The sequence below is a fragment of the Camellia sinensis genome, chromosome 5, assembly GCF_055761805.1.
Source record: "Camellia sinensis isolate YWXY chromosome 5, ASM5576180v1, whole genome shotgun sequence".
Taxonomy (NCBI): Eukaryota; Viridiplantae; Streptophyta; class Magnoliopsida; order Ericales; family Theaceae; genus Camellia; species Camellia sinensis.
This window is the reverse complement of record NC_138965.1, coordinates 207,202,598-207,218,018: the sequence shown is the minus strand read 5'-3', so window position 1 is coordinate 207,218,018 and position 15,421 is coordinate 207,202,598. Positions and strand designations below refer to the sequence as shown.

General features: G+C 32.7%; 1 protein-coding gene across 1 annotated transcript; it reads left to right on the top strand.

The window, feature by feature from the left end:
* Window positions 1–492: 492 nt before the first annotated feature.
* On the top strand, window positions 493–14,859 carry LOC114286706 (uncharacterized). Its single transcript, XM_028229913.2, has 5 exons — window positions 493–1,100; window positions 8,144–9,248; window positions 9,729–10,157; window positions 10,975–12,549; window positions 13,829–14,859. Exons 1-5 carry the CDS (start codon window positions 625–627, stop codon window positions 14,495–14,497), a joined length of 4,254 nt encoding a protein of 1,417 aa, XP_028085714.2. The 5' UTR covers window positions 493–624; the 3' UTR covers window positions 14,498–14,859.
* The last annotated feature ends 562 nt before the right edge of the window (window positions 14,860–15,421 follow it).

Here is a 15,421-nt window from a genome sequence, read left to right as displayed (position 1 = left end):
AATCTAAAGTGTGTTAATTATTATCTTTTGAATTGTTATGGAAGACTTTTGCAAGGGCTGGGGCTGGCCTCCAGTCCACTATTTGAATTAAAGGGTCTTGTTTGATTCATTGGGTTCACTTTTAAGTCTTTTTTTTAATAATTTGAAGCTTTCACATTTTAAGATTTGTTAAGTACATTATTTTTGTAAAAAATCACATCGATCGAATAACGGATACTATGTATTCGGATCACTTTTTTATGAACTGTTAATTTTCTAGCTGTCTATTTTTTATCACATGAAAGTGATATGAAGATATAATATCCGTTATCCGACCAACGTAAATTTTTTAAAAGTGACATAACTAATAAATCTTATAACGTGACGATTATCGAAAAAAAATTTAAAAGTGAACCTAAAGTAAACCTAGTAGGCCAACCTGGACCAGACGATGCGATCTGGACCGGAGACAGTCCGATCCTTTTGCAAATATATAAAAGAAAAATGGAATAGTACCAAATAGACCCATGGAAACTTTATACCTAATACGAAGAATCTACAACGCTTGTGAGCACCGTTTTCACGTACAGCTTTAGACTCAGCAACTCTGTCTCTCTCTGTAGAGAACTCAACAGAGCTACAAAAATGGTGGAGAACAAAACGGTGACGTCTTCAACGCCGGCGTTCAGGCTGAGGTGGGACGTTTTCCTGAGCTTCAGAGGAGAAGACACTCGCGACGGCTTCACAGACCGACTCTACAACGCGTTGGAGAGACAAGGTGTCCGAGTCTTCCGAGACAACGACGGGTTGACTCAGGGGGACGAGATCGCTCAGAGCCTTCTTGACGCCATCGAGGACTCTGCTGCTGCGATTGCGATCATCTCTCCCAGATACGCTAACTCACGGTGGTGTCTCGAAGAGCTGGCGAAGATATGCGAGTGCGAGAGGCTTATTCTTCCTGTTTTCTACCTTGTTGATCCATCGAACGTTCGAAGACAGAAAGGGCCGTTTGAAGAAGACTTTCGAAGTCTCGAGATTAGGTTTGGAGAGCACAAGGTCGGGAGATGGAGATCTGCTATGGAAAAGGCTGGCGGAATCTCTGGTTGGGTGTTTCAGAATCGGTATCTCTCTCTCTCTCTCTCTCTCTCTCTCTCTCTCTCTCTACACCGGAGGGTGCTGTTCTGCACTGGTGGGCTCTGATCCGGGCTCATGGCGATGATCCAAATCATTAACTTGTCAAATATATTATCTTTACAAATATTAACTTTATCATATAAGAATTTCTGTCATAGTTTGTTCTGAAAATTCTATTTGAAAGTTATTTTCCACTTGATCATATCATTATATCTGTCACAATTTATTTTGAAAATTATTTTGATATTGATATCTAAGTAAGTTTTTATCACATTTTGTTTTGAAAATTTTATTTGAAAATTATTTTGATATTGACATCCGTAATTTCTTGTCACAATTTATTTTGAAAATTTTATTTAATATCGATATTTAATCAATAAATTTTTTTTACAGCACAATTACATTGAATAATTTAGATTATCCTCATGAGCCAAATCAGCGCCCACCATTGCCGAACCGCACCCCCAGTTACTGGCAAGGAGCTGACTCCTTGTTTTATTGATTCAAATTTTCAAAGCTGAGAAAAAAAAAAAGGTTGTGTTTAGATCAGGGATTTTAGGAAAAATTATTCATTACTTTTGGAGCATGCTGATATGGTGTTCCAATTTTGTTTTTATTAGTTGAAATAACGAGATCCATAATCTTTTTGTCTTTTTTAGGAGACAATTAAAAGCTTGTCATTCAATGAATGACGTAGAGTAATGCTAGCAGACCAACCAATAACTTCTTGAATCTTAGTAAGAATTTGAAAAGAGATGGAAAAATGTGAGAGTAATGTTAATAAGAAATAAATTAAATTTTTTCTCCATTTCTTTCATCTTTTCCTTTTTCTTTTCTATCCAAATTCATGATCTAAAGCTGAGTAGTTGGAGTTGACTGAGAGTTCAATATGGGAAAGCAAATGGTCTCTATATTTTAAGAGTAATGCTAGGCTTCATGTAAAAATTATCATGAATATTTTCTACCCATGGATTAATTTGTGTTGTTTTAGTTACAGCCTATCAAGAATAGAGCACTATAAAACAAAATTAAGCTTATACTTTTTGCAAACTAAAACTTTAAAATTAAAACATACTTACATTAATAAGTTTGCTTAAGATAAGCTGCTTTTCTTGTTTATTACCTACACACTAGATTATTTCTTAAAACTTTATAAATAATATTTTTTTTATTTGTATATTTCTAGCTGCTGGGAAACATTTATTAGTTCAATTTGTGCTCTCCAGTACTTGAGAATACAAAATTTTCTATGGTAGAATTGAATTGGACGTCACAAAATATATATATATATATATTTTTTAAGATACTGTAATGGAATCTTGGAATTCAAGTAAGAAAAGCAGCCGTTTGAGATGTGTGGTCTCTAATGCACTTTGCTATTTTTTAATGGTTTCTCAGATTTGTTTATTACTTGTGTAATTTTTTAATGTATAGTTGGGTATTGAATAGGTAGTAGTAATTTTTTTTTTTTTTCAATATTAATGCATTGACTTTAGCGATTTGGGCAAATAATTTAAACATAACTTTTGCTCTGATTCCCTACACTATCTTAATCACTAAGCCTCCGTTTGGGAAGTGGGTTGGCTTTTTGGTTTTTTGGCTTTTTTGGCTATTTTAGCCTGGGCTTAAAAGCTTGGTTTGGGAAGGGCTTTTTGGCTTTTTGGCTTTTTTGAGTTTTTTTGTGAGAGAAGAATGTAATGATTATGGGTTGGATGTGATGTTTTGTTTGTTATGGCTAAAATAGCCTATTTTGTTTTTTGTGACTAAAATAGCCAAAAAAGCCTCCAACCCACCTTCCCAAACGGTGCCTAAGTATATTTCTTGTAAAATAGCAAAGCTGTCTCTTTTAAGCACTTAAATTAAACTATTTGTGGCTAATTGTTATTTACTGTTGACTTTAATCTACCAGTGTGGGTCTAGCTTGTGTTGGAAGAAGTCGAGTGATTGCATAGACATGTAAAGCGGTATACGAAAAGTAATGACTCCGTTTATATGATTATGACTAGAGAACGTTAAAATACAATAATGATGTTTGGTAGCTCTTGTGGCTGGGATTTAGGGGTTGTTTGGGATGAGCTAAATAAGTGCACTTTTTATCTTTTTACGAAAAGATGTGCAGAAAAATAAAGAGGTGATGTGATGGAAAAAAGATAAAAAGATAAAAAGATGGATTATTTTAAGGATGCCAAACTTGACCTTATAATAGATGTATAAAATATAGGTATTATGCAAGAGCATTATAGTGCACAAAATTGTTCCTACCTTGTCTTGTTTGAATCTGTAGTTTTGGTTTGATCAACATGATTTTTGTTTACCATGGTTGAGATTTTAAAATAATGGCAATCACTTGAAAGCTCCCTATCTCTGTATATGTACCTCTGTCTTCACGTGTGTGGTTGTACATCTATATGATTCTCTTGCATGCATTATTCATATCTATCTTCTTCTTTTTTTATTTTTTAATCAGAAAAAATTAGTGATTAATTGTTAGATTAACACATTGAGAAAGTTAAAACTCATACCTATACACCTTGCAAAAAAATCTTATTCTCTCATTCCACTACTAAGAGTAGGACACTTCACCTCAGGAGAGATTTGGTGGCTAAAGAACTAGCCAACTAGGCTACTTTGATTATTTTTTCATATCTATCTCATAACTGTTCAAAATTAATGGTCGTAGCTCACTCGACGATCATTTTGTTGAGTGCTAGCTTTTACACTATTAATATTTAAGGCTACAAACAAGGCGAGCCGAGCTGAGTTTTAGTATGTTTGGGCTTGTTTATTAAAATTTTAACGAACTTGAGTTCGAGCTCGAGCTGAATAAAAATTTAACGAACCGAGCTCGAGCTGAGTTGGCTTAGGCACGACTTCAGCTCGAGCCTGTTCACAAGCCTTAACAAGCCAAAAAATTTATAAATTCATACTTGCATATGAAACTAAAGTTACAATTAAAACTTTGATTATAGAATTATATATACAATATAAATAAACATACTAAAAAAAAATCTATATTTTACTAAAATAATAATATCTACTATCATTATTATATAAATGTATCATTTATAGTCAACTATTATTTACATTTATATTTTTTAAATATATAAATAGCCTATTTCTCTTATTTTTTATACATATTTTTATATTATTTAATATATAAATAATAAATATTAAGCGAGCCAACTAACGAGCCGAGCTTTAGAATATTTGGACTTGTTTATTTAAAATTTAACGAGTTCGAGCTCGAACGCAAAAAAAAATTAACGAATCGAGTTCGAACGAGCTTTTATCGAGCCGAGCTCGAGCCTGTTCACGAACGGTTCTGTTCATTTGCAGCCCTATTAATATTAGTATTTCACCCGTGCTATGCATGGGTTGTGTTTATAATTATTTGCATATATGTGAGTTGAGATTTTTAAATGTCTTTTCTTTTCTTTTTTTCACACAGAAAAAAGGAATATAACAAATGCAGCATATCCTCAATCAATTATTTTATATTTGCTTTTATCTATGAAGCACGGATACTTCAAATAGGGTGACGTATCCGTATCGTATCCGTATCGGATACCGATACTCCTTGGATACTCGCGGATACGTATCGGATACTTATTAAAAGTATCGGATACTTCTTAATTATTTTTTCATTAATTTTGGAGTATCGGATACTTAATTTTGAAGTATCAGATACTCTAAGTCATGTTTACTTGTTTTATGAAATTAGAATTGTAACATTTCTTGCATAATAATATAATATAATATAATTGCAAGTATAAATATAAGAATATTTTTCTAATATTTTGTTAAGTTCTTCGATAAGAAGAGCATAGTGAGTTAAATAATATAATTTATCAAATTGATGTATCTTAATTATTTCATGCATGTCCTCTATAACTACATAGAAAGCAAGAATTAACAAGAGAATATAAAAATGGTAAAATTAAATATCAATAAATAAATAAACAAGGAAACTTGAATATAATATTTTTCACTAGTGTTAAAGGAAAAAACCATAGGGACAAATTTCGAATTGTTATATTATTGTAATATAAATATATTAAACTTGATATTGAAATGAAATATTTGCAAGACCTATTAAAAATTTAAAAAGTAAACAAGCTACTAGCTTAAATTAATACAAAATTCTTAAAAGATAGTATTTTGCATTATAAAATTATATTGTGGTTTCTCAACGTTCTTTAGCTTATGTGTAACTCACTATTAATAATTTTAAAAAATATATTTTTCACAAACGTATCCTAACTGTACCCGTATCCTATTTTTTTAAGTTTTGTCGTATCGCCGTATCCGTATCGTGTCGTATCCGTATCTCGTATCCGTATCTATGCTTCCTAGGCTTTTATTCAAAATTTAAAAATAAGATGCAGGCAAAATTTATAACTAAATTAAGGAAAAATTTATTCATAACGACATTTTTTTAACTTTTATATAAATACTTAAAAAAATAAACCTGAAAAAAGGTAGTCAATATAATATTATATATTAAGTAAAAAATGTGGTTAGCAATTATGCTTACATAAATTTACTATAGTTTTAATTTCAAAATTTTAAAATTAAAAATAAAATAAAATAAAATAAAATAAAACTATTTTAAAAGCATTTTATTTAGTTAGTACCAAATAAAATTTTCTTAGCAAAAAGGAAAATTATAAAATTTTGTTGCAAATTTCTAATGTCTATTGTTAGACATTCTATTCTACTTGTTTGCTTTGGAAGTGTTGATCTTTGATCTTTGATCTTTACTCCACATTCATCGTATTGTTTTATTTATTTATCTTCTTCTTACTTGATTTTTGCATGATACTTCTTTCATAGTGTATCTCTGAGTATATTAGTGAAAATATCATACACTTAAAATACACAAAATTACAATATAGAAAAAAAAGTAAGTAATTGCCCAAAGCTAAAACAACTTTAAGAAAAAAATAAAAAAATAAAAACAAAAATGAAAATTTTTTGAAATAGAAAATGATTTATTTATTTATTAATTTTTAAAAATAAACTTATAAAGAAAATTAAAAAAAACTATATAAAAAAAAGTACATAAACTAAACATAAAATATAATACAAAAAATAAATGAAGTATAGGATTTTCAAGAAGTGACTCACAAACAAATTTAATAAAATATTGTCTATTCAAATACTTTTTATGTATATTTTTTGTACTTATAATCTCGAGAATAACATTGAAATAGTATGCACTTCTTGCATATTAGATCCATCTAATAGGTTTAGCAAACACAAATATAATAAATTTCATAACACAAAATACAAACAATTGTGAGGCAAAGTATCTAAAACAAATAAAAGTAACGTTCAATGCTGATATAGAAGCACATGTGATGTTTTAATTGGAGGTATAACCAAATAAATCTCCATAGAAGGGAAAGACAACTTTTATTTTTCATCACAACAATTATATAACTCAATATATAATTTTAATGTTTCTCACTCTTCCATACATCCAATTCTTTATCAATATTAGAATGAATGCATGAACCAAAAAAAGAGAACATTTGAGAAGACAAAGAGATGTGGTTTGAGACCTTTCAATTATTGAATTCTATTAATTAATAGTTATTAGACTTCAAAGATCGGGTTTCTAATATTTGTTAGCCATTAAACCTGAGTTCTTTGGTTTCATCTATATTCACTTGATAATTAGAGAGTGGACACGTGTTAAGCCTTTATACAAACACTTGACACATTTTTTGAGCATTATTAATTAAATGCATAGTGTAATTTTTTTTTTCTCTTTTTTTTTTTTTTTTTGTGCAATTGCAACCTGTTATTTTTTAATAAGAATTTATATTTTTTTTAGATATTATTTTAATATATAAATTATTTTTTAAAGATTTTTTATAAAAATAATTTAACAATTCCATTACTAGCCATAGTGTATGGGAGAAGTTGAAAATGGTGCCGCAGTAGGTATGAAAGAAGTCAAGAAAGCTTGTGGGTTTGGAGAAGTCAATAAATATTGAGATTTTTTTTTTTTAATTAAAAATTAGAAAATTAAGATCGGGATATTGGAACTCTCACAAGGCTTGTTAGAAACCCCTTTTTCCTTATATAATATATAAATGTGTATTCTGGTACTAAACATTATTATTGTTAGTGGCTTCTTATGCCTTCCAAATATTCAATTCAACTTGGGTCTTTTTTAAATTTAAATTGATTCATCAATTGAAATATTACGCGTGTATCTAAGGAATAATCGCTTTCAAGTGAATTCTCCCTAGATACATCTATTTAATTAAATTCTGGATTGAAAAGAGAATTCCTCACTTCTTTCTCTCATTCAAAATCGTGCATGAGACTTTCATTTCACGGCTCTTAAGTGATAAAAGAAAGAACAATGCAAATAATCCATGCAGTTTCAATATCTCTTGGTCAACATAATTTTAAAAAAAGAAAAAGAAAAAGAATAGCATATTCCTTGTATCTCATATGAAGATTCTTGTGTAGTTTTCTTAAAAGACCTATTTGATTGAAAATGCATTAATTGTAGAAGAAAGGTGTGGTTCTATAGATGGAGCCTGCAGTGTTTGGTTTTGGCAGGGAGGCATGGCATTATAAGGACCAACAATATCTAAGGATCTATGTCAGCTAGAATGTGGATTGTTTTGGTACCACATTTTGTAAAGGGGACTTGGTCCAAACCACTAACTACTATGTATCCAAGTTAGACATTGTTGCGTGCAGTTGTTATTATGAGTTATAAAATGGTGTTGTTTACATGGAACTATTCATTTATTGTTCCTTCATATAAAAATTCTTCACACATATTACTTTGTTTTTTAAATGCCAACTCCAATGACTCTTATCCGGTGAATGCATTAAAATCGTGGGGTTCTAAGAGTATTATATTTGTTCTCATCTTGGTTGATGTGACATGAATGATATCTATGTCCTTGCTTTGCCATTTGATTATCAAACTCACTTATAAATCTCCCCTTTAGCTTTTTATAGTTACTATGTAGTATGTACTTACAATCATGTCTGCTTGCAGCGAAGAACCTCAGTTGATTCAATTATTAGTCAGAAGGATTCTGGATGAATTAAGCAACACTCCAATCGGTGTGGCTTCATATACTGTGGGACTCAATTCTCGTGTTGAGGAGCTGATGAAATTGTTAGATGTTAAATCCAGTCGTGTCCAAGTTTTGGGGTTTCATGGAATGGGTGGGGTTGGCAAGACAACCCTTGCCAAGGCCCTCTACAATAAACTTGTCAGTCACTTTGAACACCGTAGTTTTATTTCCAATGTTAGAGAAGCATCTATGCAACAAAACGGTTTAGTATCTCTTCAGAGAAAACTCCTTGGTGATCTTTTGGGAAATGCATCTCTTGTAAATGATGTTAATGCTGGCGAGAAAGCAATTAGAGGGATACTTCATGAGAAGCGTGTCCTTGTTGTTTTAGATGATGTTGATAATGTAAGCCAACTTGGTGTACTGGCTGCCGGGAGCGAATGGTTTTATGAAGGAAGTCGAATAATTATTACTACAAGAGATAGAGATGTTCTGCTTGCTTATCATGTGAATGACATTTATGAGGTGAAAGAATTGGGTTCCTCTGATTCACTAAAACTTTTTCGTTATCATGCATTGAGAAGTAAAAGGGCCACTGAAACTTTCCTCAATCTGTCTCAACAAATTGTGTCCATTACTGGAGGATTACCCTTGGCTCTGGAAGTATTTGGTTCTTTTTTGTTTGATAAGAGGAGAGTGGAGGAATGGGAAGATGCTCTGCAAAAGTTGAAGCAGATTCGTCCGCATGATCTTCAAGATGTCCTTAAGATAAGTTTTGACGGGCTTGATGATGAAGAGAAGTGTATATTCCTCGACATTGCTTGTTTATTTGTTAATCTGGAAATGAAGAGAGATGATGTGATTGACATAGTGAAGGGCTGTGGCTTCAGAGCTGAGATTTCAATCAATGTTCTGATAGCAAGATCTCTCATTAAAATTACTGAGGACAAGAGTTTGTGGATGCATGACCAAATAAGGGATATGGGGAGACAAATTGTTCAGCATGACCACCTTGTAGATCCTGGTATGCGTAGTAGACTGTGGGAGTCTGGTGAAATTCTAACTGTCTTGAAAGATAGGATGGTATGAATCTTGGCATCAGATCTTACCTTTATGTTAACTATTGTCTCATGCAATGTAGCATATTAGTTTTCTGAGCTGGTTTGTGCCCTAAAATAATGAGAAACAAATAAGATAGCGCTTGGTAACATTGCCAGTTTCCTGAAATCAAGTAAACAGTTATTTTTGTTGTTGTTGCAAAAAATAAAACAAAGAACATGTTTGGTGTGTTTTCAAAACACAAAAATTAAAAGTATAATCACATGTTTGATGAGTTGTTGGAAAGGATGGGGGAGAGAGAAGGGAATTAAAACTTGTTTGGAGAACAATTGAAAACACATTTTCCTTAGTTTCCTCGAACTTGAAAGTTTTTAGAACCGCTACCATTTTTTAAGACCTATCATTTTAGCTTAAATTTCCTACTATTTGTTTTCCTTCACTTGACACCATTCGCCTTATAATTTTATTATTTATCCTTATTTTCTTCTATATCATTGACATCAGGGAACAAGAAATATTCAAGGGATCATTCTAGACTTTGAAAAGAAGAACTTTCCTAAGGAGAAGAGTGCTAAATCAATTTCTCGGGACAAATTAAGGCAAGCACCCAGTATCACCTCTGTAGTAACTTACTTGATGGAGACATACAAAGAGTATTTCAACCATGTTGCCAACAAAGAGGGAGAGATGATGCTTCAGACTAAACCATTTCAATCAATGATTTGTCTGAGACTGCTTCAGTTAAGTAATGTGAGATTGGAGGGAAATTTCAAATGCATACCTCCTGATCTAAAGTGGCTACAATGGAGAACATGTCCTTTGAAAAATCTTCCTTCTAATTTTTGTCCACGGCAGCTCGCAGTACTTGATCTCTCAGAAAGCAAGATAGAGAATGTATGGGGATGGAGATGGTGGTTTTGGTACAATAACAAGGTATGTTGCACTTATCAAACCAATAATTTAGATGATGATTATAGCTAATTTGAATTTCCTTGGATCTGAAGCTCAAAATCTGCAGCCACAAGTTGGTCTTAGGCTTTTTGAAGAAACTTTCAATGCTTCAAGGACTAAATAGTTCATAATTACATGTTGCAATATGGTAGGTGTATGCAATAATTTATAAGATGTGACTGTGTGGCTTGACTGAGGTTGGACTAGCATCTATTTCTTATGCCCTTGGTAACATTAATATCTTATGTTTGTCAACAAGTTTGGGATAATGCGGACAAGTTGGCTGAGGACTTTCTCATGTTGCTAATTATGAAGTTAGCAATCATGTCAAGTCAACCCTTCATTTAGCCATGCTCCCATCACTGATCAATGATAGGCCCTAGGGGTGTAAATCTCCTCAGATCCTTATCAGCTGCATATCACACAATGCTTCACTCACATTATGGAGGGAGCAGTACTCTAGTCGTGACTTGTTAAATGTTATTTCACATGTCATTGCAATTTAACCTACAGAAAAAGGAAGAGAAAAAAACACTAGAATTGCATTCATTAAGCATGGCACATTAACCATGATAAAAAGCTGCAAGAAAGGGCTGTGTGGATGGATGTATATATTACCTAGGTGCTATGAGAAAGGCATTTATTTTCTCTTTTCTATTGTTTTTATGTATTTTTATTGTTCCAAGACAAACTGAATTTGCTGGAGTGCTTCTTGGGTTTTTAATTTGGCATACATTTTTCTATTGCAGCAGTTTTAATATGGCTATGCTATATGAAACTAATACATCTTGCTTACCAGGTGGCAGAGAACTTGATGGTCATGAATCTTCATGGTTGCTACAACCTAACTGCTATTCCTGATTTATCTAAGCATCATGCCTTGGAAAAGTTGATCCTCGAGCGTTGCATTAGTTTAACTACGATTCATAAATCGCTTGGGGATATGACTACATTACGTCATTTAAATATGAGAGGATGTTACAACATTGTTGACTTTCCAAATGATGTCTCTGGGCTGAAACATCTAGAGATCCTTATCCTCTCAGGTTGCTCTAAACTGAAAGAACTACCACAAGACATGCGTGGCATGAATTCTTTGAAAGAGCTTCTCATTGATGGAACTGCAATAGAGAAGTTGCCTGATACTATATTCTTGCTTACAAAACTTGAAAAGCTTAGCTTGGATCGTTGCCAATCACTAAAGCGACTACCCCAATGTATAGGGAAGCTAGGTTCTTTAAGGGACTTTTCTCTTAATGGTTCTGCATTAGAAGATATGCCTGATTCCATTGGCTCGTTGGGAAATCTTGAACAACTAAGTTTGATGTGGTGTAAATCACTTACTGTATTACCTGATTCTGTTGGCAATATCAAATCATTAACAAAATTTTGGCTTAACAGTAGTTCAGTGAAAGAACTGCCAACTTCTATTGGGTCATTAGCCTATCTGAAGGACTTATCACTTGGCAACTGTTGTGATATTAGCAGATTGCCTGTTTCCATTGGAGGGTTAGCTTCTATTGTTGACCTTCAGTTAGATGGGACATCGATCATAGATCTGCCAGATCAGGTCGATGGCTTGAAATCTCTTGAGAAGCTTGAGATGAGAAATTGTAGATCTCTTAGATCATTGCCAGAATCAATTGGATGTGTGTTAACTCTTTCTGCATTGATCATAGTGAATGCTGCCATAACAGAGCTGCCAGAATCTATAGGGATGTTGGAAAATCTTATCATGTTAAGGTTGAATAAATGTACAAAGCTTTGCAGACTGCCCGCTTCAATTGGGAATTTGAAGTCCCTCCACCACTTGCTAATGGAGGAAACAGCTGTGACAGAATTACCTGAAAATTTTGGCATGCTCTCAAGACTGATGATATTGAAAATGGCGAAGAAGCCTGACCATGAAGTATCTCAGAATGCTGAAAATACAGAGCTTCCATCTTCTTTCTCAAATCTTTCCTTGTTAGAAGAATTTGATGCCCGTGCATGGAAAATAGCTGGGAAAATACCTGATGATTTTGAAAAACTGTCGTCTTTAGTGCTTTTGAATCTCAGTCACAATGATTTTTCCAGTCTTCCTTGTAGTCTAAGAGGACTTTCCATTCTCGAAAAGCTTGTACTGTCCCACTGTAAATATCTCAAAGTTCTTCCCCCACTTCCCTCAAGTTTGGTAGAGTTAAATGCTGCAAACTGTACTGCACTGGAAAGTATATCCGATATATCAAATCTGGAGAATTTACAAAACCTGAACCTTGCAAACTGTGAGAAACTAACGGGTATTCCAGGTCTTGAATGCTTGAAGTCCTTGAGATGGCTGTACATGAGTGGTTGCAGTTCTTGCTCTTCAGTGGTAAAGTCAAAACTTGATAAGGTACTCTCTCTCTCTCTCTCTCTCTCTCTCTCTCTCTCTCTCTCTCTCACACACACACACACACACACATTCCCTGTCATATATTTGTAAGATTGTGTAGATTTATCAGACCAATGATTATTATTATCTACCTTAAATAAATCTTCTAGTTCAAACTTCTCAAATCATAGACAAAATACCATTGAATCCCTTTTCAATGTAAGTAATCAAATAATCATTCTTCTGTTGATATCCCATTTGGATATGCAGATTCTTTACAACTTTTATGTCCTAATTCAACATAAGATATATTTACCGAAAGAGCTATTTTTCTGGTACTTCTATTTTATTTGAAAAAGTCTAGGAAGATAAAAATCAGGCATAGAACCGAACCGTAGTTTGCATGAAGTGGTGGTGGAGACAGGAGCAGAGGCAGAGGGAAGAAAGGCATATAGAAGTTTCTAAAGTTGGCAACCCCTATGGGAGCGTGTATATAATTTATATATTAAATATATAAATATATTTAACAATTATTTTTTTCTAATTAATTGTAATGTGTGTTCAAATATAAATAAATATTAAGATTAATGTCAATTACAAATTGTCTTTGTTAAGTATATGAATACAAACTATTAGAATAAGTTTGAGTTTTTTTCTTTTGTTTTTGTGAGATTTTTATGAGGTTCTGCTCAGTTGAGAGCGAATTTCTTCTTGGACGAAAGCGGGTTTCTACAAGTTTCTTACTTGGGAGTGCGGAATCATGTTTTTGAGCAAAAAACGTCTTCAAAGAAGGAATTTCTTGCTACTAAGAACCAAACACAAAATATATGGATGAAAGAGAGTTTACAAGATTCCATGCATTTTCTTGCGTTCAATTTTGTGTTTGGTTTCTATACTCTTAAGATCTTTTTTTTTCTTTTGTTCCTTGGGATTGCTTTTTGGTCTTTGGTATAAGAGTATTATTATGTTAAAAATTAAAATAAATAAATAAAAATATTTTGAATGGAATATGGGTTGGCTGTGCAAAGATTTTGCCGTAATCTTGCTGGGTTTTTTACCACGACATGACCCATTACAAAAACATAAACTAGTGGCAAAGTTTAAAACTGAGGTAAAATAACTAGAATTACACATTCCAAAATGATGTTTTTTTTATTTCAACTTTAAACCTCGACCGTTGGATCACCACAGCAAGATCACATTACAGAAAAACACAGTAGATAATCCTGATTATGAGTGGAGTAATAAACATACATGTCAGATCAGAAATAGAATGTTTTATGGGACTTTATAAATGCAGCTTGCTTTGAGGAATTTGAACAGTTTATGTGTGCCTGGAAGCGAAATCCCAGATTGGTTTACTCGAGATGAGGTTTCTTACTCAAAGCCCAAAAACCGTGTGATCAAAGCTGTAATTGTAGGCATTGTTGTCTCTATCGACCATTCCATACGAGATGATCTAAGAGATCAATCCCCTGTAGTAGCAGGTATTCTAATAACGATCCTCAGATTGAACAAACCAATATTCAATACTGCACCGCTTTTAGAAGGAGTGCCAAAGACAGATGAAGATCATTTTTACTTGTGCCGATATGAAAATTATAATCCATTGGTTTTGTTTTTGAAAGACGGTGACAAGATACGAGTGGCAACGCAGAACCCTTCTCCTGTCAAGGGGGTTCACCTGAAGAAGTGTGGGATTCATCTGGTATTTGAAAATGATGATGATTACGTCGGAGACGAAAATTTCTTGCGTGAAGATCAGCAGTCAGTATCGCAGAAATTAACGACGTTCATGGGATTTTCTGAAGAAGATAAACAGACCTTGGACCCCATTTCTAAAGTTGAAAGAGAAAAGCCAGAGAGGAAACAAAGAGATGGAAATTCATTTGTTCTTCTCTTCATTGTTCTTCCTTTATCCTTCCTGCTGTTGAGTTGGTTGGTATTCATGTTTTATATTTATAGTTAAGCAATGCTATATATGTAATCTTATTTCTTACCCTATTTTCTCACTTGTAAATCGCAGTGTACAGATGATTATTTACAGAATGGGACACATGTGAGACGAAGGGTGGGTCTCACACCCCATTATGTGAAAATCTTTTGTGTTTCTATTCTAGATGCATGAAAATGAGATTCATATTAATAAATGCACATGAGATCTGCTCAGTTGTATGTTTAGAAGTGAGAAAATGCGGTAAGAAATAGAATTATACATAGCATTTTCTTTAATAGTTTGTGCTTTTATTTGCCTCTTTCAATTTTCAATTATCTTGTGATGTATTATTTATGTATGCAGTTTACTATATATTGTTCAATTCTTGAACCTAATTCATTTTGTGATAACCAAACTGTTAAAACTTGCATTAGATTCAAGTGGGCATCAATACCTGTTGAGGAAAAGATTTTTTATTTTATTTTCCTTGTTCGTTACTTGTCAGGATTTTTTTTTTTTTTTTTTTCTTCAAGTGGCAGTCTCGAGTTTGATGGTGAATTTGAGCAAGTGGTGTTTGATATCAGCCAGGGATGCCTCTAATGTGGGGGAAATTTGACATTTCAATTTTTTGACTAAAAAACAATTTGGGATTGAATTTTCTGTCATTTTTTCTTGGCAAACAATCTAGTTGTGATTTTTTACCACAATAAAACATGTTAGTGAATGATATAATTCAACCTAAAAGTTGCAAATTAAAATAAAGTAATATAAAAATAATATTTTTCATTATTTTAAATTAGTAAAGATTCTTTCAGCCGTTATTTTATATAAGTTGACCAAAATACTCAATTATCAAAAAATATATATTAATAAATGAATTTAAAAATCTCAAATGAAATTAATTGAGATACAGTTGACCCAAATATTCAATTATCAAAATATATATATTAGTAGATC

Excerpts from the sequence above, each read along its gene's own strand:
- LOC114286706 (XM_028229913.2), top strand. The coding sequence starts at position 625 with ATGGTGGAGAACAAAACGGTGACGTCTTCAACGCCGGCGTTCAGGCTG. Across the intron at positions 9,249-9,728 it reads CTGTCTTGAAAGATAGGATG|GGAACAAGAAATATTCAAGG; the intron begins GTATGAATCTTG and ends CATTGACATCAG. Across the intron at positions 12,550-13,828 it reads TAAAGTCAAAACTTGATAAG|CTTGCTTTGAGGAATTTGAA; the intron begins GTACTCTCTCTC and ends TTATAAATGCAG.